This window comes from Lathamus discolor, chromosome 1 (assembly GCF_037157495.1).
Source record: "Lathamus discolor isolate bLatDis1 chromosome 1, bLatDis1.hap1, whole genome shotgun sequence".
NCBI classification, from domain to species: Eukaryota; Metazoa; Chordata; class Aves; order Psittaciformes; family Psittacidae; genus Lathamus; species Lathamus discolor.
Window position 1 is genome coordinate 39,404,293 of NC_088884.1, and position 26,809 is coordinate 39,431,101.

General features: G+C 36.1%; 1 protein-coding gene across 7 annotated transcripts in view; it reads left to right on the forward strand.

Moving 5' to 3' along the window:
• The window catches only part of CNOT2 (CCR4-NOT transcription complex subunit 2), a 93,592-nt gene that overhangs the window by 64,566 nt on the left and 2,217 nt on the right, over positions 1–26,809 (forward strand). For all 7 annotated transcript variants that reach the window (XM_065668887.1, XM_065668895.1, XM_065668940.1 and 4 more), the window contains 12 exons: positions 2,691–2,757; positions 6,093–6,240; positions 6,864–7,046; positions 9,603–9,682; positions 10,819–10,944; positions 13,494–13,618; positions 14,411–14,531; positions 14,643–14,799; positions 18,477–18,538; positions 18,635–18,684; positions 19,467–19,567; positions 20,133–20,277. In XM_065668887.1, coding sequence (XP_065524959.1) covers positions 2,691–2,757; positions 6,093–6,240; positions 6,864–7,046; positions 9,603–9,682; positions 10,819–10,944; positions 13,494–13,618; positions 14,411–14,531; positions 14,643–14,799; positions 18,477–18,538; positions 18,635–18,684; positions 19,467–19,567; positions 20,133–20,277 — 1,365 coding nt within the window. The remainder of the gene's footprint in view (positions 1–2,690; positions 2,758–6,092; positions 6,241–6,863; positions 7,047–9,602; positions 9,683–10,818; positions 10,945–13,493; positions 13,619–14,410; positions 14,532–14,642; positions 14,800–18,476; positions 18,539–18,634; positions 18,685–19,466; positions 19,568–20,132; positions 20,278–26,809) is intronic.

The following is a 26,809-nucleotide window of genomic DNA, read 5'->3' on the forward strand; positions in this document are numbered from 1 at the left end:
ACTTAGCAATATTTCAACAGAAAATCCAATTTATAGTAAGCAGTGTTCATTAACTATTATTTGCCTTTCCTTTTAACTGTAGTTTAAAGTACTTAGTAGAAAATCACATAGTAGGGTAGAAGAGGTGGGATCCTTTTTCCTCTGTTTCAAGTAATCTAGTAACTCTTAGGTCTGGGATATTTTTATTTTTTTAATCCAAGTTAACATAAATAAAAGATTTTTATGCTGATGTTTGTACCATCTTCTGCTGATTCTATCACATGCCATCACAACAATTTTTGAATGCCCTGAGCAGCTGTTCTTATGGGATCTTCTTTTTGGCTTAACAGTTTTGCTTACTTGTCCCAAAGCTATTAGTACTTTTTGACCGTTGGTTCTGTCTCAGTGTCTGCTTGGTTTGGGTTTGGGTTTTATTTCTGAAGGTGTCTCAGAACTTTTTCTCTTTTTTTTTCTACACAGTTACAATTTGCCAAACCTTGCAGTATGCTCTGGGGTTTTCCAACTTGTTGAATGTTTTTTACTGTATCAGCTTGTTTTATCAACGTTTAACAAACATCAACTTGTTAGTTTGGTTGGGGAATGTGCTTTTGAAGTCTATCTCCCAAGTGTCCCTGCTTCAGCATGCTTGGTTCATGTTGTAGAGCAGTCTGGGCGTGAGTGAATTTGATTCCTTCTGGATCAAAACAGGTTGGAAGAGATGCTCCACGAGTGCACCAGACATGTTCCATTCACTAACAGGCAACGACTCCATCAGGTGTCTTAGTCACAGCTAACTTTAGCTAGAAATGAATACAGTATGTATGTTAGGCCCTCAGGGCCAACTTGTTTGTTTTACAAATGCATTCCTCTCTGCCTGCATTACTTGCTAATGCAGATGTGGCTTGTGAACTTGGCTATGTAAGTGCTGAACTGAAGCCACTGGTAGTTATTTGAAGTGTTCTTTTTGTTCACAGCTAGTTCTTCACTAAGGAAAGAGAACTTTGGTCCAGTTTGGCATGTGTGTTAGGTTTGGGTTTGTTTTGGGGTTTTTTTTCTGCAGGAAGCAGAAAAAAAGTCTTAGTATTTCAGACCTCTTGGATACGCAAATGTGGATGTTAATCGCTGTAGTTGCTTACTCTCAAATATATGCACTTTGTTAAAAATATGTATGAGCATGTAGTATTTTGGGGTGATATTTCTCACACATTTTCTGATGGTCTGCACTAATTGTCTGCTATCATTTCTCTTCTCTGGCCTTCTGTACGTATCCAGAAAATCATAAATACTTTGTGGTTTACAGACATGAATGTTACATTTGATATTTGGTGTCTATCCTGCACATTGTCTTTCTCATTTCTACCATCTAGATTTGGCCCCAATATAGACAACTAGCATAGAATCATGGAATGGTATGGGTTGGAAGGGCTGATGCAGTTTATAAGGTTTGTTTGAGTTTTGCATGTCTGTTAAGTCAACAAAGCAGTTTGAAGTTTATTATAGGAAAAGTTATTTTTATTTGAATTCTTTACTCTCAAGTTGAAAAGCTTGAAATCCCCTTAGGTGTAGGAATCCAGGCATTCCTTTCCTTGAAACTATCGTAAAATTCAGTCCAAGTCCAGACTACTGCGCTAAACAAGCAGACATTTGCCTATGGGTCACTTAAGTACGAGTAGCATACAAGATTGTGAGCTGGAAGGATTAGGTCAACTAATAAATACCTCTTCTTGCTCTGAGCAACAACCAGCTATACCTTATGTTGATGAATGTCTAATCTGTTCTTTAAAAACATCCAGGGAGGGATGTTTCAGTGCTTAATTTAAGATTGCAAAGGGCTTTTCCCCCAAATATTCACCCTAAATCTCCTGTTTTCTCAAATTTATGAATGCCTTCCGTGGCAGCATGGAGAATGGAATCATAGAATCATTAGTTTATTCTTTTCCTCCTACAGCAATGACTGGAAATCTGGCGCTATGTCCCTACCACAGTTGCCTTCTTTTTGGAGTATGCAAACCCAAATCTCAATCTTTCTTCACAGATTATGGTTTTTTTAGATCTTACTCTTCCCAAGAGCATCTTTAGTTTGTTACATTTCACCTGTCGTGTCTGAAAGTCGACAAAGAAGGATTAATGGAAACATTTGGTAATCTGTGATATCTCCAAAGTGGGCATAATAGATCAGGAACAATTATTTCTGACATTTGTGCATCTTACTTATTCATATGGTATATACAAACCAGCTCTTAGGGCAGTACATTATAATTCTAACATTGGAATCTTATTTGAAGTTTGTATCTGTTTCTGTATACTTGCTACCTAGCACTCATTTCCCACCTTTTGCTATTGTAACTGGTAACAGCAAGTGCAAAGTTTGATATTACTACATTGAGCAGGGATTGCACTGCTTGTCTGATGCATGTTTTGCATGGGAAAATAACCCTACATCTGATTTAAATAACTGATTATTCCTTCTGTAAAGATGGATCTCTTAGCTACAAGGGAGTTAAAACTGAAAGCATTTATCTTCTTCCTCTGTGCTATTTATTGCCAGTAGAAGAAAGTCTGGTTTTATACATGTCAATAAAAACTTATGACTTTACATGTAATACACTGTTAGAGTTAATTTTACTGTTGTAAACTGTCAGAGCAAAAAAAAAAAAAAAAAAGGTACAATATCTTTGTGTCTTTAATAATCTTTTATTCTTACATTTTAGATGCTGGCATCACCATCAACATCAGGTCAGCTGTCTCAGTTTGGGGCAAGTTTATACGGGCAACAAAGTAAGAATTCTTTTAATTTGATGATTTGTTTTATGCTAAATAACTTACAGTTTCATGCTCTTTGGATAGAGAACGTGCATATGGCTTCTTTTTCTCTGGTGGTTGCGAAAACAGTAGTATGCCTCCTTATTTGTGTTTCGGGTTGTTTTTTCTTTTTAAGAGACATTTTTGCTTTGCTTAGTGTGCATTTTTGCAGTGTTTAGTATGCAGAGTCTCACATTGACACTGTATAGCTGTTAAGTACCCAAATATAATCCTATGAAGAATGTCTGTGATGTAACTGTGACTCTCTGAAGGAAAAACTGAGTTAAGTGAGCTGGGCCAAAATGAGCCTAGTCAGAAAAATATGTAAGGAATGGAAGGAAATGATAGCTTAAATTATAACTGATATTTCATGCTCAACAGGAGCAAATTAAATCTTCTGTACATGCTTGGCAACTCGCATTTGGCAAAGAACTATGCCAGTAAGATTATTGCCCGCTACACCACTGTTTTTATCTTTCACGCACCTTGAAAATTATTTTCTGTATCTGACACTCTTGTGTGTACTGTTGCAATAAGCGACCTGTAAAGCAACAGTCACAGTGTGTATTGCTCTCCACCTAACTTCAGGGCCAACCTTGGGAACTGAACCTCCTTGTAGCTGAGAGGTGTGTGCAAAAAGTGGCTCAGAATATCTGAGTTAGGTACAGTTACACAAGTAAAAGTGATTTGTGAGCATCTCTCTTTTATCACTGTACACTTTTGAATGTTTGCAACTTTCTTGCCAAGTGCATCTGACTTGGATTCTAAGAAAAATTTCAGCCTGCTTTAGAGATTCTGGACATTAGCTGGATAAACTAAAAGCATTGTCTGCCTCATGTGTAGCTTTCACAACTTCTTGGCTTTCTTCAAATAGTTTTAAAGATACAGTGGTTTTGTTCTTGTTTTTGTTTTTTTTTTTTTTTTTTTACTGTCTCTGTGGCTGTCAGTGAGTGACCAGTTAATATACACTGGCATTTGGTTATGCTACTGAGATTTACATGAGCAGTTTCTTGCCAGTCTGAGAGTCATATTTGGCTCTTTGCTTTTGGGGTCCTGAATCTGGCACTATTGAACCTTTCAGCCTTAACTGAATAAAGATACTGAAGTTGTTTGTTCATTCTGTTTATCATAGATATTTGGTGTTTATTTTTAAGGTTTACGTTTTTCAGCTTTGTTCACTCGGTTGTGGTGCCTAGGACATAATTTCTCTAACATGGAGACATGCATGGCTAGAAACTAGAAAGTAAATACTGTCAGGGTTCAGTTTCTACCAAATACTGAGAAAAAGGGGCAAGAAACTTCTGTGTTGAAATCAGTGCTTATGATTAAAATACTTTGAGGAACAACAAAGCTGATAATGCCTGTGTGCTTCTAGATTGGTAGCTGTCAGTCATTAAGTGAGTTGTCCTGTTATATTGTTAATGCAGCTTAAACTTAACTATTAGGCAGGAAATTGGCCTCTTCATTGATCAGCCTCCAATGTAGCCCATGCAGATTTCTTGTTTCAGGTAAAAAAGTGGGAAAAGGAAGCATAAGGAAAAAAAGATACTTTTTTTTCCTATTTTTTCTTCTTCTTATGGCAAATATTTCAGCTGCCCCTGCTTGCCAGCACAGGAATATGGTTCTACTTCACTTTAACAGCCCTACACATTAAAGAATCAAGTTTAAAGAATGCCAACAGCAAGAAGTAACCGTTAGCGTAAAACTGGCTTTGCTGAAGCAAATGCTTGCGCAGAATTAACCTATTGTAATCATGTTTTTCAGTCTGCTGTATCTAGTTTGGAAGTGTATACATTTTTTATTTACCACTTTATTTTTAAAATTCCATGTAATTGTTAATCAGTGTGAAATATTATTTATAATATATATTTATATTCATTGAAATTATTCCAATGCAGCAAATTGCCAAAATATTTACAGCAAACACTTTGATATAATCAGCATTTAGTGAAGTCTTAGGAGGCTTCTTATTGCAAGTGAAATTTACCTCCATTAATTCAGATTAACAAGTAGTGTGAGTGTTACTGCACACTTATTGGGTTGCAGTTTGTAGGGAAGGACATGGACAGGCAGCAGCTCTTAAAATGTGAGAGCTGAATGATGGGATGTTTCTGTAGACCTTGTCCATGATGATAACTTGAGCGTATGCTATATCTGTTTGTTGTACTTTTAGTATTTAATCACATTATACACTGGTATATTCACCTGTTCTGCAAGGGTGATGTATCATGGGAGTCCTGATTAATTGAAATTTGTCTTTCAATTGGTCTGCAAGATAAAAGTTTTAAGTTCTGTGGGTCTACCTCTGTAGCCTTATGCCAAAGCAATAGAGACAGTTCTTGATAGTCAGCACATTTTAGATGCTGTTTGTTTCTACTGATGTGTTGCACTACATGACTTTTTCTTGTCTTTGAGCATCATTCCAAAACTTAGAATAGTAGAACTGTTTAGGTTTGAAAACATAAACGCAGAAAAGGGATGTGAGAATGACAAGGAACAAGTTTTGGACATTCTAAGACAGGGTAGTAACTGGTTATCTTTTGCCCTTCTGAGTTAATTTCTTTTTTTGCCTCACTGAAGTGCTTATTTTATACTGTCACACCCAACTGTTTGTGTAGAAAACACTTCTGATCACAATGTTTAAAATCTGATTATTTGCAAATGCCAATAGAAGGCAGTTAAAATTCTGCTTGCTTGCTTTTCTTAAATGGTTGAACTTGATTGTGGGCACTGAAGTTCTGTTACCAAGGAGAAGCAACTTAAACTTTACAGAAAGCTGGCCTAAAATGGTGCTTTTGTTGTCCTAAAAACAATGTTATTGTTAACTAAATATTCATAACTTTTTTTATTGAAGGTTTGTTTAGTTTTTAACAAGAAAGATTAGTGTTCTAAATACCAGCCAAATATATACCAGTTTATGCAGAAGTAATTAACATGTTTCTTGAGTGCAGTTACTAATTTTCTCAAAATGCTGCCTTTTTTGAGATAATTGCAGATTTTCATGTCCTTATCAAAAAGCTCAAAACTGAACCATTCTCTACAGTGTACATCTCAAAGGAAACAAAATTTTGCTAGCTGCTCACAGAAATTCCTTAAAGAGCCTTTCTAATATTTAACAGAAATGGGGCTAAATTTGAGATAATTGAGCTTCTGCTGTGCAAAGAGGGACTTAGATTTCACAGTGCACTTTCCTTCAGCGTTTACACTTTTTTGTAGGTTGTCAGCATAAACTGTTTCCATCTACACCTGATGGAGAAGACTTTGTTCCTGATTGCTCTATATCTCCACCCCTCTGAATTTTTTTTCAATAGGTGCACTAGGCCTTCCAATGAGGGGAATGAGCAACAATACCCCTCAGTTAAATCGCAGCTTATCACAAGGCACTCAGTTACCGAGCCACGTAACGCCAACAACAGGGGTACCAACAATGTCACTTCATACGCCTCCATCTCCGAGCAGGTATTTATTGTTAGCCAATATTTCTGCCATTGTGTCTTTCTGCAGAGCTCTTGTTAAATGTTCTGCATATTTTGCCTCAACTACTTTACAATCTGTTTAATTAAAAAAGAAGACAAGTAGTTTCTATTGACCATTGTGTGTGTTAGGGAAATAATACTGTTAAACAGTAAGGACTTCCTGTAAGACAGTATTTGATTTTTGTATGTAAAAGACAAATTGCTGGCAAATTCTGCTTCAGAATGTAAGAGGTTGGTTTTTTATTGTTTTCGTAAATATACAGTTAAAGTTTTTCTATCAATATCGTACACTGTATAAGAATATTAAGAAGGTAGTAGGTCTGAAGTGCTTGTTAAAAAAGGAGCTGTAACACCAGTTCAAATGCATAATACTTAAATATATATCTAAACTTGACCAAGGACTTGATTAGTATGTAATGGGTCATCTGGTATTTCTGAAGAAATCCAAAACTACATTAATTATAGAGAATAATCCAAACATGCCATATTGACGCTAAGCACAAATTAAGTTGCAACAGCTTAGAGTCCACCCTAGGTTAGTAATCTAAATGAGTAACCAAATGCTATTGTAGAGATTCATCTTTGTGGATGTTTTTTCTCTTTCAGGGGGATATTGCCTATGAATCCTAGGAATATGATGAACCACTCCCAGGTTGGTCAGGGCATTGGAATTCCCAGCAGGACAAACAGCATGAGCAGTTCAGGGTTAGGCAGCCCCAACAGAAGCTCTCCAAGCATAATATGTATGCCAAAGCAGCAACCCTCTCGACAACCTTTTACTGTGAACAGGTAAGACTGTTTAGTTGAACTGTCCCTGTACAGTCATGGACATGTGTAAATGCTGCTCTGGAAATCTAATAGAATTAGAACAAAGCTCAAAAGCTGCTTCATCTGTTCTTGTCTCCTGGCAATAAACTTTGAAGATGCTTTTAATATTCATACAAGCTTTTTGAGGCCTTTAAGCTAAATTCTGTTTCTGACTACTGAATTTCTACTGTTGCTTCTTTAAAATATGTGGTGTTTCTCTTGTGTTCCCAAGTTTGGTTTTGAAACATATCTTGATGTTTGAGTATATGAATCCGTTTAAAGACTGTTTATTTGTGAGTTTGGGAAGAAATGTGGCAAGATTTAAAAACACAGTAGTTACTGTGGAAGAATAATTAACTGATTCAGACACAGTGGGGACCTAGAATTTTACATCTTTAAATTCTGGAATAATACAGACAGTGGTTTGCCATTTGTTTAAGAATTTGATGGTCATTTGCCTAAAACTTCTCCATCACTTCTGCGCTTTCTAACTCTGGGCAGGATTCTAACATAACTCATTAGGCTTTAACTGTGTTTTGGTGCTGTATTTATGCTTAGTTCATACTGATAAACTTGTAGTAAAAAGTGTATCAATTCTAAACAGCTTTGCACAGCTGACTGCTTTGCAGGCTTCATTCCACACCCTCACAATCTCTGCGCTCCCAGTTTTGTCCTTTTTCTCCCTTTAGGCCTTCCCTAGGAGACTGACTCTTACGTGGAGCACAAACAAGCTCATGGGAGTCAGGTGCCACCTCTAACCCAATCTAATGTTTTACAAAATGGGTAAAGGACTAAGGTCAACAAGCTATCTAAAGCTTGGTCAGGCTATGTAGTTCTGTGGTTTCACACTGAAACAGGCTTAAAGATGCTTTTACCAGTCACAGCAATAGAGACTTTTTTAGTAGTGGTTTATGTTCTTGGAGTAGAAGAAGACTTTGTGTCTTGCTTCTGATTACATAGAATTTGCCTCTTTCCTGTGATGCATAGCGATAAGATACAAAGATTAAAAAAAAAAAAAAAGGTAATGTAAAAAGATAATTTTAAATTTTAAAGTGTTTTTGAAACCTGAATATCACAAAAGGTTGAAATAGTAATATACTTAAAAATTCTACATGCAGAGGACAATGATTTTGGAGATTGAAATATGTATAGAAAGTACTCATTTAAATACCATTCAGCTGTAGGGTAGATAATAAAATCCCTGCCTATAGGAGCATTTGAATGAAAATCCTTATCTTTCACTGTTTGCATTGTGTATCATTTTCAAGAAACTATAACTTTTACAAATTGAGAAGGAAATACGACTGAGACAATGACAAGTTCATATTCCACGGTTTATTAGCCTATACCAGGATAGCAGTAGTTATCCCTACAACTCTTAACATGGTTATTTCTAATCTAAAAGGAAACAAACAAACAAAAACACCCTTGCATGAGAAATGTGATCTGTCAACAGGCTCAGTTATATACCCTCAAAATAGAGTTGCCTCCTTTTGGTGTTCTCACCAGGTCTGGAATTCACAGATGGTACCAGGAATGTGTTTCTTCAGACATGTGAGGTGTCAAAGATCTGGGTATCTTTCAGACCCACCACCTTGGGGAAGCAGGGCAGGACAGGACTAGTCTTGGCTAACTGTTCCCTTTCTTGATATTTCAATCCAAAATTAAGCTTTTTTGGCTATTTCAAGTTGAAATTGAATGCTTCAGATTTGTAACTGTGGAAAAAGACCCTGTAGGGAAAATTTCCACTAGGAAAACATTTGCCATTTTTAGTTACGGAAACTGCTAAAACATCAACTTCCTATCCTGTTATGGGGAACAAATGAATGATATGATTTCAAACAGGGCAGAAACTCAGAATTTCACTCACCTGGGGCCTACCTTTGGGCTTCTCAACATCTCCATCTTGCACAGAATGAAGTAGATCATTTGGAGGGTGCCTTTCCAGCCATGGTTGTTCTATGTGATATTTAGATGTCTCTTCAAACATTTTTGCCTCACTATATGAAACTTTAATATAGTTGGTGTCCTTGTGTTGCAGAGACCATCCCTATGCTCATAGTAGTACCATATGTACACGATGATGATTGGACACCGTAACTGGTCAGCTTACAACTGAGTCATTACAAACTTGATCCCTTCCATGATCCAGCTTCCCACCTGCAAATGAATGGATTGCTGCCTGACTTTTCACTATTGCATTTACTACAGCTTCATTTTTCTATATGAAATTATTGAGTAAAAATCAAGTTTGCCCTAAGTTGTTGATTGACAGATGACTGAAGACACAGTGGCTATTAAAAAAATAAGTTAACTTGAAGTCATTCCAGTTGTCTTGATTGAGCAGTGCCTACTGCTGCTGCTCAGAGTTTTCAGAAGTACAAAGGAAAATCATTAAAAACTGAGTTTAGGCTAATGGGAGTTGCTTAAGCTTAAAATAACTTAATAGTCTTGAGCTTTTTTTCTGCTTAATGCCTTCCACTGGGAATTACAAAGTATGTATACCCTTTTGTTTGACTTCCTGGATTTTTTTCACAGTATGTCTGGATTTGGGATGAACAGAAATCAGGCATTTGGAATGAATAACTCCTTATCAAGTAACATTTTTAATGGAACAGGTGAGTTTATTCTGATTTAGTGTTGATCTTAAAATACGGTACAGATATATATATTTTTTTTTCTAATTGAAACTACTTTGTTCTGTTGGAGTGCAACTTTGTTATTTTTTGTTGTTCCATAGAAATGCTGCTCCAAGAGCCATGCTGTGAAACTGTTACTACTTCGTAACAGTAAATGTTAATACTTTTGATGACAAAGGGAAAATATTCTGTAGAATACTCACTGTACATCACATGTCTATAGATTACATCTAGTCAGCTAGAAATGCAAAATAGCTTATAGAATTGAAGAGGGGATCAGAGAAAAAATATCGTTTTTCTACAAAAACATTATATAGGGTAGGAACAGTGGGAAAGCATTTTCTGACATCTCAAACTCCTTTCAAATAGCTGGTTTATAAAGCAGTCTCTTCAGTCAGGGTGTTTCAGTTGTGATTTTTGTCTGGCAATTACTTCTTCACCTAAATTTAATGAACTAAAGAGGGGAAAATATCTTTGTTCATAAATGCCTTAGGTTTGTCCATGCTGACGTTTCTGTAGGTGGCTGTATATATGAAGGAACTTGAGGTACTGGTGACATCACAGAGTGGAAGGGTTTGGGCATCCCTTGGGACCTTGTGGCATCATTATAGAGTTGCAGCTCTGGCTTGGCCTATGTAGTATTTTCTGTTGCAAATCAAAAAATGTTCCCATGCAATTTGCACTGCATTGGCTTCACAACAGCTTCAGCTTTATCTTACCTTATCTAAGGACAAAAGAGCTCCTTGATTCTTCTACAAATATGAGTTATTATCTTGAATTTGTTCTTGGTAGCTCCTTAAACTTTAAACAGGCTGCCTATCCTAGTACTGTAATTTTGATAGCCTGTATTTTACACATGCAGTCTTTAATTCAAAATGAGTAGACCTTGTAACTAAATGCTGTTGACTAGGTATTGTTTAAAAACAAACCCTAGACACCTTGATGCTCTTCAGGCTAGCCTCATAACACAGAGGCTGTAGTTATTTGTAATAATTATAGTGAGAGTAAAAAGATCACCTTGAAGAAAGAAAATATATCCTACATTTATCTTGCATATAATGAAGTCTTAGAGTGAAAAAGCTTAAGGGAATTTAAAATACCTGTTTTTATTGCAGATGGAAGTGAAAATGTGACAGGACTGGACCTCTCAGATTTTCCAGCACTAGCAGACAGAAACAGAAGGGAAGGAAGTGGCAATCCAACTCCATTAATAAACCCTTTAGCTGGAAGGGCACCCTATGGTAAGACTATACTTTTGAAAACTCTTTGATTGAAATGGGTGTTTGCTTGATTGTCTTATGAACAACAAAGGATCAATAGGTAGTCTTTTAAAAAAATGCTGACACTTGAGCTTCTAAGTCTCATTAAAAAAAAAAAAATAACCAATATGTCTCTGATTGGAAATTCCTCTCAGGATTTTAGTATTGGAACTCATCTGCTTTAGTTTTACTTTCAGTAGAAGCTGTTGGGGGGTTTTGGCCTGTATAGTATGATTTCTCTGAAGATATTTGCTCTAGACATTTCTTAGGTAATAGCATGCTTTCTAAGTGCATGTGTACAAGAACTGTCAAGGTCTGAGTAGCAAATTTTAGAAATAATATTTGGTTACTACAGGTGTTACTGTGTCAAAAGTCAGCAGCTGTAAACAAAGAGTATATTTTCTCATTTATTGGTAGTACTTGCTGTAGTGTTCACTGTCACTCTTATGATGAACCTCAGATTTCAAAAAATAACGTGTAAGCATGAAGTGTTGGCAGTCAGATTCCAAGTCTGTGTCCTATATAATTACTGCTGAACAGTTTAAAAACATAATAAAAGGAAAAACTTTTAAGATGGGTCGTGAAAAATACCAGGTAAGCTTAGCCTGAGCCACAATGCTTCTTTTTTTTCATTGTTACTGCTTTTGTAGATTTTGTCATGCATGCTGCATCAGCTACTCTAAAAAGTTGCTTTTATTACTGATAGTTATTTTTGTGATACTTGTAAAACTTCCAAGAAAAAGTAACGCAGTGTTTTCTAACTATAAAAAGGTAGTTTTTTCCAAAGATATCTCCAACTTTAATGGGAAAGAAATAATAGATATGGCATTATCAGGAGGAAGTAGCCTCATGGATTGGGCTTAACCAGGGCCCTCTGCTTAAGGTGGTGGTGAGAAAGAGCTGATTGAGTTAAAATGAAGTGCTACACCCAGTGGAAAGTCACTTCCCCAGACTGAAAAGTTACACTGACAGTGGAGATCTAGTATGGGTTGTGGTTTACACGAGAGCTTGTCTGTCTGAAAAAGCCATTACATAGAAAATTCATAGAAGATAGGAAGGAGATCCACACAGATACACTTCCAGCATGGAGCTGGTGTTCAACATTCAGCAGCACTGCTGCATAAAAAAAAAAAAAAAAAGAAAATACCAGTAACTGCTCCTGTGCTTAAACAGTTTCCCCATTTTGGTGCTAGAGTAGCTGTTTGCATGATGGTGTGGTGAACCAGGAAAGAAACTTCTCTGTCCGCAGAATTATCTTGAGCATCTGCTTAATGCAGGGGATGGTTATGTTGGTAAAAACAATCAAGCAATGGGGATATGAGGTGCACTGGGCACTGTCTTCAGGAACAAAAAGTTGAAGAAAGTTTGAAACTGGGCAGAGACATACTTTCTTCATGCTTAGGTTGTTCAGGAAAATTAGACTTCAGATAGCTTTTGTATGGAGAATGTGCAACACAGTTAATTCATTATCAATTTTAATTCATCCAGTGGAAGAAATGGGAATAACTCTAGGTGAAAAGAGTGAACAGCAGAAACCAGATTAACTCAGTGTGGGTTTTTTTCTTAAATAAAGGAACTTTTATCTCTAATTTCAGAATACTACACTAATAAGAAATCTACTGAACTATTTTAGATCCTACACATCTATTATGAATCTTTGAAAAACGGGCCCTAGATGTCCTTCTGTTTTCTCTTCCTCTAATGCAATGTTGTTTGCAAACAAATCACTGTAATACTTTTCTGTCTCACAGCAGAGTATTTGCCCGTGGGTGTGTGGTGTGTGGGGCTTTTCCTTGGTGTTGGTTGGTTTGGGGTTTTTTAACTGGCATTTTAAAAAAAAAAAAAAGGTTGCTTTTCAGTAGTTGGAATCCATGTTCCAATGTGACTGGCCTACTTTTTTTAAATTGGGGTCAGAGCACTGAGAGTTGCAGGCTAAATACTTTCAGTTTTCATACTGAACTGAAAGTAGGAGTCGTTCTTATGTCACAGGCAAGTATTTCATTGGTGATACGTTCTGTTGCAATGGATGACATCCTTTAAGAATACATGCTTTTAAAGAGATTATCCCAAGAAGCTCTTCATGCAGTTAGGGGATGGAGGAAAAATGTGTTAGAATCGTAAAAGCAGTATATCCTTCCTTCATGAGTGGATTTACTTAAACACTGCTTGAATAATGCCTGTAAAGATTATTTGATTATTTAGACATGCAAAACAGGTGCTGTTCCTTGTAAAAGTACTGGGCTTCATTCTTAAAGCAGTGGATGTGTCTATGAATTTAACCCAGAGTGTTTCTTAGCACACACTTAAATAAGAGTCTTTAGTCTAATACGTGTGGATGTTTTAAATGAATATGCTCTGTTTTGGTTTACTTGAGTTTTGGTGGTTTTGGTGGGGTGTTGTTTTTTTTTTTGAAAGCTGTTTCTGCTGTACAGTTTGCACATGGTAACAATGGACACTAAGCAAGATCAGCAGCAGAAAATGCTTTACTTAGCAGTCATTTCATGTTATTCCTGCTTTCATTTTGATGATAGTTGGAATGGTAACAAAACCAGCAAGTGAGCAGTCCCAGGACTTTTCAATACACAATGAAGATTTTCCAGCATTACCAGGCTCCAGCTACAAAGACCCAACATCGAGTAATGATGACAATAAATCCGTAAGTACGCCTTACTCTTCTTTTGGGTGTGCGTACTACTTTTGATGATTATATTTTAAAGTGGCGCTGACTATATTTGTACTACAAGATTTTCAAATTTACCCCCAGAATTAGCGAGAAATTTTGCATAAGCAGCATTTCATATACAACTATATATATATATATGAAATATATATATAGATATACTGAATACAGTAAGGGAGGAGGGAGTAAATGTGAAGACACTATGTTACTACAGACTTTTTTAAAGAATAATAAAGATTAAGAAATAATAATTACAGAAGATTGGGCTCTTGGGGCGCAATCACAGTTTTCTTGAGAAACATACTGTTTACATCTCTTTCTTGATGGTTGCAGATGTGCTAACTGTATGTTTCTTGCACCTAAAATCGGCTTGAGTTATTATTTGTTGGTATGTTATGGAGTGTTATGTAGGAGCAAAACCATGGTGAAAACTTTATGATGTGATGAGTCCAAAATACCGTCTAGTTACAGGCACTTGGGATATCCATTGTGCATTCTAGCTCAGGTGTAAAATATTTCTTATCCTTTTAGACTGTAAGCTGTTGGCTCATTAATAGCTACTACTGTATGACAGGTATACTTTAGGAAGTGGTAAATACTCCATAAGATTTGTCAGAAAAACTTAAGAGCTCCAGCTTGGTTCCATTTTAGTGCCTAATTTACTGAGTGACTTGACATACTGGTTTAGAGTGCTTGACTGAAATGGTCAACAGATTTCTACATTTTGGCTTGTTTCCATCATACCAACTCTGAAATCATTTTTATCAGAATTTGAGTACATCAGGCAAAACATCATCCAGCACAGATGGGCCCAAGTTTCCTGGAGACAAAAGTTCAACTACGCAAAACAACAACCAGCAGAAAAAAGGGATCCAGGTGTTACCTGATGGTATGTATCATTCCACTTACTCTTCTTGAAAAGTTTTGACAGTCATTTAGATCACCTTGTTGATTCCTCCACTTCTTGAAAGGATAAAATTAATTTGTTCTTTTTGCCCAGGTCGGGTTACCAACATTCCTCAAGGGATGGTGACGGACCAGTTTGGAATGATCGGCTTGTTAACATTCATCAGGGCAGCAGAGACAGATCCAGGAATGGTACATCTTGCATTAGGAAGTGATTTAACAACACTAGGTCTCAATCTCAACTCGACTGAGTAAGTTGCTACTTTTTAATACTATTTTCAGTTTTAGTTTTATTATGCCATCATTCACAGTAGGCTCACATGACTGTCAAACCCACAAGATATTTTGCCAATAAGATTTGAAAATGTAATGACAGTAAAATAAAATTTTCATAAACAAAAGAATTATGCTTCAAGGCATACTGAGATCTTGTTATGCGAGCTTTCAATAAACCTAGTGGCTTTGCTTGTTCTCGTAACTTCTTTAGAACTTTCTTCATGGAATTGACAGTGAGTTTTTAATAAATTTCATATATACATTATTTTTCAAATAATAATATTCCTTGAGGTAAATTTGATTTATGTTAGTGTAATAATGAACAGAGCATCTGCACCAAATATTAATTTAAATGAAAATGTAGTTTTATAGTTAACTTTTAGTCATTCAGCTCACTAAAGTTTAGTCATCTAGGCTTCCTGTAGAGGCAGTAGGGAGGAAAGCAATTATCGACTGCACTAATGGTAAGTGAAGATAGGTGAGATGAATCACTAGCCCAGGGTGTCTCTCTCTGCTAGTTACAGAAGGAACCTAGGTCGTTTTGGAGAAAATGGGTGTCTTCTGGGTGGCTGTAATGGTGAGAGAAATTTAATATCTGGTACTCTTGACTTTCAGTTGATATTTTCCCATCATTCTGTTATCAGATTTTTACATAGTGTTAGCCTTATTTACAAAATAGTACATGTGTCTTAAAGTTTGCACATAAAATATTAACAAACGGAACACCGAAGAGAATACACATGCACAGTTTCCATGTTTCACAAACTTACATGGAGCTTCATACAATCAGGAAAGATTGCTGAATGTGGAGATAAAGTTCAAAGGGAAAGCAGGGGAAAAATGGTTCCTAATTTTTCTGACTTGAAATAATTGGCATTAAAGCGTACATTTCTTTCTAGAGATGTAAACTTTTAGAAATTGTCACTTCCAGAAATTCTTTATGTAGAGCTTACATCAAAACTTAGTCAAATTGGTATGCCGCTGGCACTTAGGACAGTTGTTTTGAAACAGTTTTTAAGTTAGTTGTCTGTAGTTACTTGCAGAATGTGTTACATTAACATAGTATCTTCTTCACATATAGTGTTAGTCTTGCAGGTCACTTCTCCGTTGAATCCAGTAGTTTCCCCACTCCCATCACTTCTCCCACAACATAAAAAGAATGCATAAAGAACAGTTATGCTGGCCTCGGGTGCTGCTTCTCCTTGGTAGTCCCAGAGCTTACAGCAGTGACAGGGAGACTGGTCTCCTGGATCTACACAATACTTAAGTAATTTACTGCTCTTAGTACAGATTGCTGAAACTTAATTTGAGCTGATCAGCTGAAAGTAGAATGCCTTTGCTCACTAAAATAATGTCAGGTACATCTGTATCTGAATTCTTTAGTTGTTCCTAGCACAGGTGGAATCCAGTTATATTGTTTGGTTATACAGCTACTTTCTTCAGGTGTTGGCATGCAAAATAGTAGTAGTGATAATATTTTTAGTATTTGATTAAATGTTAGTCATTAATTTTAATGACTAACATAAAGCTTAAACTTAACACGTCTATTAGACAGTCTGTGTAAAATCTCATAGGTTTATGTAGCACCTCACTGCAGAGGAATGCTAAACATACTTTGCTGTGATAACTTGTAGCTGTGTTATGCACCTTCTGCATACAGACAGCAATCAAATTACTAGTGTGTGTTTGTACATGGATGGTATATGTACCTGGCATGCTGCTTGCTGCTTTTCTTCAGCAGCTGTCCTGTAAATAGCTGGATTTTTAATTAATATTTAATAACTCTGAATAGGGTATTTAGGGTCTTGGATGAAGGAGATGGAGTTAACATTTAATGAAGACAGTTCTGTATCATAAAGTTGTTTTTACTTTATGCTACAGAAAAGCTTTTCAGACAGCTTGTGCAGCCCTCAGTGTCTGGCTTGCCATCTTGCCTTATGTTAAACATCCTTTGCTTGCTTTATGAATTTTCATTTGGACAAGTAAAAGCATTTCACAGGTGGAAAGCCAGAATTTTCTGCCTTGTGAGGTACTTCTGATAGTAAAAGTACCTGTCTGACTTAAACATTCAGCACAATAAATGTGCTTCTTAAAAACAAAATTTTAGAATTCTGTATGTAGCTCTAATGATTTGAATTTTAACCCCTATAACTTCTGGTTATATATAGATTTTCAATGCAGGTAGATTAAGATTTATTCTGGTTGTTGAAGAAATGATTACGTATTGCCTTATAGTCCTGTATCTTTGTAAATAAATATGCTTTTAATTCCTTAGGGTAGCTTAAACTGCTACATAAAAATGACGAAGATGGCATTACTTCGGTTAATTCTTTAGAAATCATGTAGCTGTTTGTTCAGGTTCTGAAACTTCCTGAAATGTTCATCAAACAGACTATAGGCTGTCCAATGCCTCCTTGAAAAATGCTGAAGTAGTTCAGTTTTATTTGTATTGTAGAGGGAACACTGTGCACAAACACTTCATTTTTTAAATTGCATTATCTCTGTAAAATCCTGGATTCTTTGCCCTAGGAAGCCAGACTCCTAGGGCACACATGACACTCCTCTTCTTGGGATAGTGCTTATCCATGCTTTCAGTAGAAGGAATAGTTTCATTCTTTTCTCAACATCTGCAGATTTTTGCCACCGGAGTCTTCCTTCAGGCTCTAATGCATCAGTTTTTGCCAACAGTAAGATTAGTTGCTCTGAAGTGAGATGGACACCATTTGATCGGTGTAGCCTTTGGCCTATTTAGCTCTGCTGGGAGTTGGTTGCTGAGGTGATTTAATAGGTTTCCAGTATTTTTATAGTAATTAAGTCTTTAACAAGAAGGAAGCAAAGATTTGATAAGGTGTACCGTACTCAAGTTGCATTTACAAAACTTACCATAATAGTGTGCTATCATGGATAATTAAAAGTAGGCTGTATTAATCTGCCAAAAGTAGATTTTGCTCAATCTTTTTTTTTTTTCAATTCTTTACCTGTTAATTAGAAAACTAATTCCTTGGTACTTCAGTCACTGCAGTGGAGTTGGAAGGTTCATAATTTTGTCTTTATTAAACTAATGGCTCCTTTTTAAAAATATGGTAGCAAAAACCATGTGAAAGAAAAATGTTGAATCTTAATAAGCTTATGTTCATGTTGTGCTGAGATTCGATTTATTTGTCGACACTGAAATTTAGAAGAAGAGTAAAATCTTTACTAGTTAGCTTAAAAGAAAAGTAAAATCTGCCAGTATAAGCTTTTCCTTCCCTTTTAAATGCTAGGCTAATAAATCAGAACCCAGCAAGCTTGTGGCAGCTGTTCCTATGCAAATTGAAACCTTATGTAAAATTGGATCCCTGAAATGAGTTGGGATCCCTGGCACCCAAACTGAAAGAATGATAGACGAAAAAGGAAATCTTAACCCTGTAGATTCCCAGGGCACTTTAAATGCAATCTTACTCTGCATATTAAAAAGAAAATGAATAAATGTAACTGTTATAGGAAAGCGGGTTGCAAATTTCCTTTTCTCTTTCCTTCTCTCCTCAGCTCTAGTGATTTTGGTTGCATGATGTGGTTTTTTAGGCTTGTGTGGCTGGTTATAGAGTTCTTGTGGTTGGTTGGTTTTGGTTTTGTTTTTAATTTTGCTAAGCTTATGCTTCTCTTTTTTCAGAAATCTTTATCCCAAATTTGCATCACCCTGGGCATCATCACCTTGTCGACCTCAAGACATAGGTAACAGAGAAATAACTATTTCATTCAATATTAATATTTGCAAATTCTATTCATTTACATGTCTTAATAGTTTCATCAATTCCGATTCTTTTTTAGACTTCCATGTTCCATCTGAATACTTAACTAACATTCACATTAGGGATAAGGTGAGTATGTGTGTATGTGTGTATTTTTTGTTAATTTATTATCGTAATTTTCTAGATTTTCTTTTCGATAGTTAATGTTGAAAATCAGTGCAGGTTGTCCTCAGTTGTCTGGGGGACACTGGTGCATTAACTGGTTAGTTGGACACATCATGCACTCATTCCACCTTAAAAAAAGGGCAGACAAAACTGAGAATGGGCATGGTTAGCAAAAGTTTCTTACGGCCCATATGCTGTAATATTCAAATGCCATATTGAATCAAGATATTTCTATAGAGATGAGGTCAGAATTGTGGTTCAAGATATTCTCACATTTATCTGTTGCATTCCATATCTACATGAATTGGGATTTTTTTTTTGATAGATATGTTTCCTTTCAACTGTTGCAGCTCTGTAAGAGTGATCATTGAGAAATATTGTAAAAAATCTTAGTAATGTTACTTAATAGATTTTGAAGTGGGAAAATACAAGTAAATGTTGTTGGTTGTTTTGTTAAATAAAAAGTAGCTGAGGATACACAAAGGCAGAAAATTCTGTCTTGCCAGTTCATTACTTCTGTTTATTTTTCTGTTGTATCCTTCAAGTTGTAAAGGTTAACTATAAAAGTGACGAAAACTGGATTGGTTTAATAATTATTACTTTTGTTACATCAGAGTATCATTTGCAACACATTTAGCATGGAAGCACATTCTGGATGTATCCTTGTGTTATTTAAGTGGGATAGTATGTCTTAAAACATTTCTCTGTTGTGATTTTTCATCGTCATTTTTTTCAATCTTTTGCAGCTGGCTGCAATAAAACTTGGCCGATATGGAGAAGATCTCCTGTTTTATCTCTATTACATGAATGGAGGAGATGTATTACAGCTATTAGCAGCAGTAGAGCTGTACGTTCAAACTATTTTGTCAGTCTTCTATCATTTAATCTATTGCAGTAATGAAGTAGTAGATGTAAAAAAAAAACCCAAACCCAACAAGTTAGAAACTGAAAACAGAAGCTTAGTCAATCTAAAGCTGGAAACCCTTTTTTTTTTCTGATACCTCCTCCAACCTTGGTTCAATTTTGTACTATTTTTTTTTCATTCGTATAGTGGAAATCAAAAGCCTGTCTTGTGAACTTTGCATTATTATGAAGTGCTGTGAAAAAGTGGCAGGTGCCAGTCACTATTAAGCATGTAATGTAACTGTCTTGAACAAAACAAAAACCAGGAAATAATCGTATGAGTTTGTTGTTTGAACCTACCAGACTTCTTTAAGTTTCCTGTGTGATTAGTTTGAGGTGTAGTAATTCTGTGGAAGAGGTATGAGATCACAGGTGTAACAATGTCTTAAAAATTCTTTTGCTTTTGAATATATTGTACAATTTTAATTGAAACCCTTAAAATTTTTGTTTAAGTCACATTCAGATAACTAACACTAAAAATTATTTTTCCTTCTTATTGAAAATTAAAGATTTAACCGGGATTGGAGATACCACAAAGAAGAACGAGTATGGATCACCAGGGCACCCGGCATGGAGCCAACAATGAAAACCAATACGTACGAGAGGGGAACATATTACTTCTTTGACTGTCTTAACTGGAGGAAAGTAGCTAAGGTATCTCTTTCCCCTTGTGCAGATTTCTTAAGTATGTCAAGCATGTATTTTTAGAAAAACAAAAGTAAAACTCAGCCTCTTCTCCCCACACCCATACCCCCACCCCCAAATCTCAACCATTTTAACCTTCTGTTTTTTACGTTCATTATCTTAATTTCTGATGTGTGGGGGAATAAAGACATCCTACAACATTGGCTTGCTTGTGGGGAAGGAGGAGCTGTCTCTCTGTTTCCAGCTTTCTTTGGGACATACAAGGACTTAGAACTTTTATTATGAGTTTTGTTACAATGAAAAGCTACCTTTTCTTTTTTCCCCCACCAAGTACAGAATTATAGAATGTAAAGCATTATTTTAGAACTTGTGCTTGCATTATTTTGCTTTAGAAAATTAAGTAGGGAGCCAGCATATCTCACTTTGGAATTAAATATGGGAGTAGGATGAGTATTATTATTGTTTTTCAGGTACTTTCCTTGAGCATATTGCAGAACTTCTGTGCTCTGTTGTTAAAATATCAAGAGTATTTTGAAATAAATCACTTCTTTTAGGGAGGAGTCATGTTTTCATGATACTTGTTTTCTGTATTCTAGGCCAAGAGGCCAAGTCTTCCCTTCAAACTTTTCATAATCTTGTTGTTCCTTTCTGTCTGTAAATACTGTCAGTAATGATCACCTTTTACTTGTTAGCTGAAGAAGTGTATAGCATTGCTCTTCATTTACTCCACCACCCCCAAAAATAATTAATTTCCAGTATCTTCCAACTTCTAAGACCATCCAACTTCCAATTCTAGCTTTCAGCCTTTAAGACCATATCATGCAATGTCTTTTGCTGGCTGGATTGTGATTCCTTCTCCTTGCTAAAGCAAAGATTTTTCTAGTACCAGAGTAGTGTCTTAGTACATCAGGAGTGCTAAAGTTCACTAACTGGCAAGAGGTGTGCTCTTCTGAAATTAGCTGCTGGACAAGGTGATGCCTTCAGCTTCAGCTGGAGCTGAAAAAAGATACATTCATGTAATACACATATACATATAAAGTTTCACCTACCTAGAGTCTGTTTGAAGTGAAACAATTTGTCAAAAATCTTATTCCCCATTTTAAGTTTAGCTACATAAGATCTTATGGACGTGGCATGATTTTCTTTCAAGTTTTAGCTGGTATGTTGGATTCATCAGTGAAGGAGGAACATAGAACTTCCATATAGGTTACTCCTGTAGGTCACAGGAGTATCACACTCCTGTTTTTCTCTAAAAAAGCACTTAATAGATCAGACCGGATTAGTCTTGAAGCCTTGCACTTACAGATATGATTCCAGCATGTCACAACTATGTTTTGTGGTTCCACATCCTTACGTATTTAGTTTAATCAGAAATCTTGTCACCTGGAGCCGAACTCATGATTTTTTTTCCTGAATAGGCATTTTATGTCTGTGAGCAAGGTGCATCTATGCACTTGGAGATTGTGAAATATTGCATTAAATAGTTACATGTCTGCATTTTTAAACATCAGCTTTAAATTAAAGGGAATAAAATTCAGTGTTCTCCCCTCTGTATATTGAGATTTGCTGTCATCTAGAGATTAAGTGGATAAAATACTTTTTTTTTTTTTTTTTTCTTCCCCTCTCCCCCAGTAAGTTTGCTTAGTCTGTGCAACCTCTCCTCAGAAATTAACATTTTAGTTGCCCAAATGATATGGGAGGTTATTCAGTCCATTTGCTGGTGTAACTCATTGACTCTTCTGCCTTTGTGACCAGAAGGACCAAGATTTTGTAAATGAAGTTTTTAATGGCAAGCCTGACTTGTATGGCTTTTCATAAATGCAAGGTAAATCCAAAACTTCTAAGCAAAAGCATTACTCCCCTCAGTAAAAAAACAACAAAAAGCAAACAAACAAAACCCCCCAAAACAACCAAAAAAACCCCAAAACAAAAACAAACAAACAAAAAAAAAAGCAACCCAAAACAGAAGGAAAGTTTTAATTTGTTGCTTGGTATACTTCCTTAGGTTTCCCAAGGCACTGTTTAAAGCTACCTTATTATTACATAAGATAACTAGAGGGGAAATAAGTACCTTTTGAAAGGACAGATTTCTTCTTTGGAATCAACTGAATATGTCCCATTTATTTATGAGCAATAAGAGCCTCATGTAGGTTCATATATCAGTGGAATTGACTCTTTACCCTTTATGGAAAGACATTTCTTTTACTAGGGAGAAGTGGTGCCCATTGTATAAGGGTAGTAATCTCTTTAGTGTCTCCTTTTTTTCTACCTATAGTAGATTTATGAAGTTATTACTTGATGCTTAAACGTTACTTTTGAAGACAGTATTATCTCTATTTGGAGTCCTGAGTGCTGTCCTGAAATTCGGCATCCAATACTTGGGTTGCCAATTAGCACGCTACATCCTTCTTCTTTAAAGAGTAGAGCTGGCTTCACCTATTAGGCATTCCTGAAAATACTGTGATGAGAGAGATACATGAGAGAGATGAATCACTACTATTGTCTCAATGCTTTTGCCCGACATCTACACAGTTTCTCTTCTTTTTACTTTGCATCCTGTAATTAATTACCCCAACATTAAGAAGCAGTTGATAACTACTGGAACATAGGAAGTTCCACGTTAACATCAGGAAGAACTTCTTTACTGTAAGAGTGACAGAGCACTGGAACAGGTTGCCCAGGGGGGTTGTGGAGTCTCGTACACTGGAGATATTCAAGGCCCGCCTGGACAAGTTCCTGTGTGATGTACTGTAGGTTACCCTGCTCTTGCAGGGGGGTTGGACTAGATGATCTTTTTAGGTCCCTTCCAACCCTTGGGATTCTGTGATTCTGTGATTCTGTGAGGGACGGTGTTTTCTGAAGTTTTTCACCTACAGCAGTAAATTAACAGGGAACATGATTTTCCCCCTCCCTGATATCCATACAAAAAGATAATTTCTTTTAGGTTTGTGTGTTTCTTAATGTAAAAATTGGAACTGGATTATTTTATTTTTTTAAATTTGTATGTAATTTTAGTTTGGTGCAGAGTACAGCAGGAAGCTAGAGATGGGTTTGGGGAAAAATTGCTATTTTGTTACATGGGAAATGAATCACTTGCTAGAAATCTTTCTGTGACATTTCCATGTTTGATAAATAAATAAGAACTTAGATGTATACCTGGTGTGATCTTGACTTTGAAAAGGAATGTTGTTACCTCTGATACTAATTTCCAGAGTTGGTATTTCCTTGGAGGAAGACTAGCATAGACTTACCATAACAAGAATGGCAATATTTCATAACTCCATGTTGCATGAAAGCAAAGCAAAGTTTGGCCAAGTAATTTTATCAAACAAATGCAGATGTGTTAATGTTTCAGGAAGTTCAAAATATAAGAAGCTGTGAGAAAAAGTCTTCTGATAAATTGCAGTATCTTACTATAGCTGCTTCATTATTACTGAATGCTGAGAACATCAGTTCCTTAGAAGGCTGCAGTAGTAATTTTTGCTTAACAGTTTCATTAGTCCTTTCTTGAAGCAGTCAGACAAGAATTATTTCTGGTAAATTACTGTCTCTTACATGTGTAAATTCAATTGTTTTTCACAGTACTTTATAAATTGATCTGTTCTCGTGTATATGCTCAAATGTAGGGCAGCACATATTTTAATGTGTTGTGCTTTGCAGACATGGTGCATTATGAGCTTATGTATTTATTGTACCTGTTTTAAATTACACTGCATTTCACTAGATACTGAAATACAACTTTCTACTTCAGATAGCGACTAAACTTTAAGACTATATTTGTAAAAACATATACCAGACATGATCTAGCGGATTTCTTGATGCTCTCCTAGATTGGTTTTAACAAAGCCCAGTAGACAGAGTGACTTCAAGAAAACATAATTAATCTTTTCTATTAAGCTGTCAGCTCTATTTTTAAATTTGTAATTGATAATAGACTGAAGAAGGAAATGCAGTGTAACAGCTGAGTAATGAGAGTTCCTAAACTGTTAGGAAATAAAATCAGATTAATCCTATGTTGATACATTACATGGTAGTAAATAGTGGACAAAGTATGAATGTCAGTAAATGTAAAATTCACCTTAAATGCAAAACAAAATGCAGGAAAATGCTGATTACAGATACATGGTTTTTCATCCTAGGGCATATGGAAAGTACAGTATGGTTAAAGGCACTTTGGTTTTTCACTGAGGATCAGGCTATGTATTTTGCTGCTGTTGAGGAGACATGACAGAGGAAAGGAAGTTGATATGACGCCAGAAATGCTTTCTACAATTGCATATTTACTGAAATCCTGATTTAAATTGCCTGAAGTAATCTGTCTGGAATTTCTCCTTTGAAAAGTAATAGGAATTAATTCCATTTAAGGAACAAGAATATAAAACCCTTTGATTTTTGTAGTTACAAAACATGGAATTCTTTATGGGAGAGAAGCATTTATCTGCTTGTAAGGGTTGTTGCCTATATTAAATTACTCTTTTTCCTTCTGAGATCAATATTCATTAACATACTTTCATAGTAGCTAGAATGTTAAATCTGTTCTTCTAATAGAGATGTGCCATAGCATTTTAATTCGGCCCATAATTTAAATCTGGGTCTTTGCATCTATCTTTAAACCAACATAAATGCTGCTTTTTTTGGTTCCATTTGGAATTTTTGAGCTAGCAATGGGATTTCTACTATCTCCTTTGCTGAACTTTACACAGTCCAGTGTATTTTGTCCTCAGGACACTTTCTGTTCTGCTAATTTTTTGTTTTGTTTAACTCTAGTAATGCTATGGATCATCTTAAGCAGTTCTGTTCTATCTCTAGTATTCTTGCCTCTTATTATTTCTGCATGTGCAGGTTGATGTAACTTTACCATCAAAATCAGTTTTCAGAGTGGCATGAGAAGTGATGGATTTCTTTGCATAGAGCAGTTCATTTAGTGTCATATGTGTGCTCTGAGTTTCCACACACATTTAGTATTCACTACTCTTGCTTAATAAAAGGTATTTAATTTTCAAAAATTACTTCCATGTAGAAAATAAAACAATTTAACAGATGCTTGTCAATGAATAAATGGCACTTCTTTGGGGTTTTTTTACATTTTATTTTTATCTATTTATATTAAAAAATACCAGTGGTACTGTTCACATCCTAAACCACAGTGGCCACTGGAATCAAAAGCAAAACAATAAACTATATCTGTAATATAAGTATTTTTTATATGTAATAAATAATTGCCTTTTAGTCTTCAGAAATACTTGGTCAATGAGTTCTTTTATTGATATTGTCAGGTATAACTTGAGGTGTCCTCATACACTACTGGATATTGGATTTGAGCATTGCTGTCACTGGGATGCAAATCAAAATCAGACTGGTTTAAGCCTGTTTATTTTAAAAATCAGTGGAAGTCTGAAGTACGAACTCCCATTGGTAGGGAATCCTGTTGCTTCTTCTGAATGTGGGGCTTCCAGCTGACACACAAGAGCTACCCAGGCTCCTAAACATTTCATTCAGACGCACGCCTTGTTCACAGCTACTACTGCCAGTGGGGGCACACAACCACCTCGGGTTTGGAAAGCCCTTTTTAGGCTACTGATACTATCTTAGCAGTTTAAATAGCTGTTTTCCATGGATAATTTTGAAGGCATTTCACCGCATGTGGAGGTCAACGTAGCTGATTGAAGCTGAACATAGACTGATAGCAATCTGCAGATCCTTCCATGATTATGTGCAGAATGGAAACTTTGAAAGTCATGAATGGGAGAGGAGTGTGAGTAGTGGTTTTTTCTGTTATAAAATGACTTCAAAATTGGTGAAGATCCACCCAGCCTAAACCAGTATCTCTTCAGTATTGGCACATATGTGCATGTATCTGCGCAGAAAGGGAGCATACACCAACTGGCCCACAGCGTTAATTAGGAATGCCAAAAGCACTTGACTTCTGTGTATGACCTAAAGAAGCCCAAACAAACAAGACAGATAAACTCACAACTGATAAAAAAAGAACGCACCCAAAAACCCCCCAACTAACCAAAATACCTCTTGGTTGGAGTAGAGAGTGGGGAACAAGGATAGAAGCAGATGTGCAGCACTTCCTTGCAGATGGCTCTAACCTCACAGGGTTTTGTTAGGTCTTTCCAGGTTTAGAGACAGTATTCTCTGAGGAATACAGACTTACTGAGTGCTTAGCATTTCTCCTACTTTGTTTCCTTACCATGCTGAATGTTCTCTTGATACTAGATGGGCTTTGTTTTCCTTAGTGAAGAATGATCTGAGAATTGGATTTCCTAGATTACATTTTGGACCTTGCATTGACTTTGTCTTTAATTTGTTTTGGCTCCCTGCAAAACTGGAATATTTCATTGTTTAATCACTTCAGGGACTTCTTAAATAGTCTGTTCACTACTCTTAGTGTGAATCTCCACGTAGAAATAGGTAAACTTGCTTTGCAGATGCATCTGATGTTCTACTGAGGTTCTCCACTGAGTTAGGCAAAGCAATATGCATGCCTGAGGTAGCTGTTGTTGAATTACCAAGAGGTACCCTTGAAGGACGA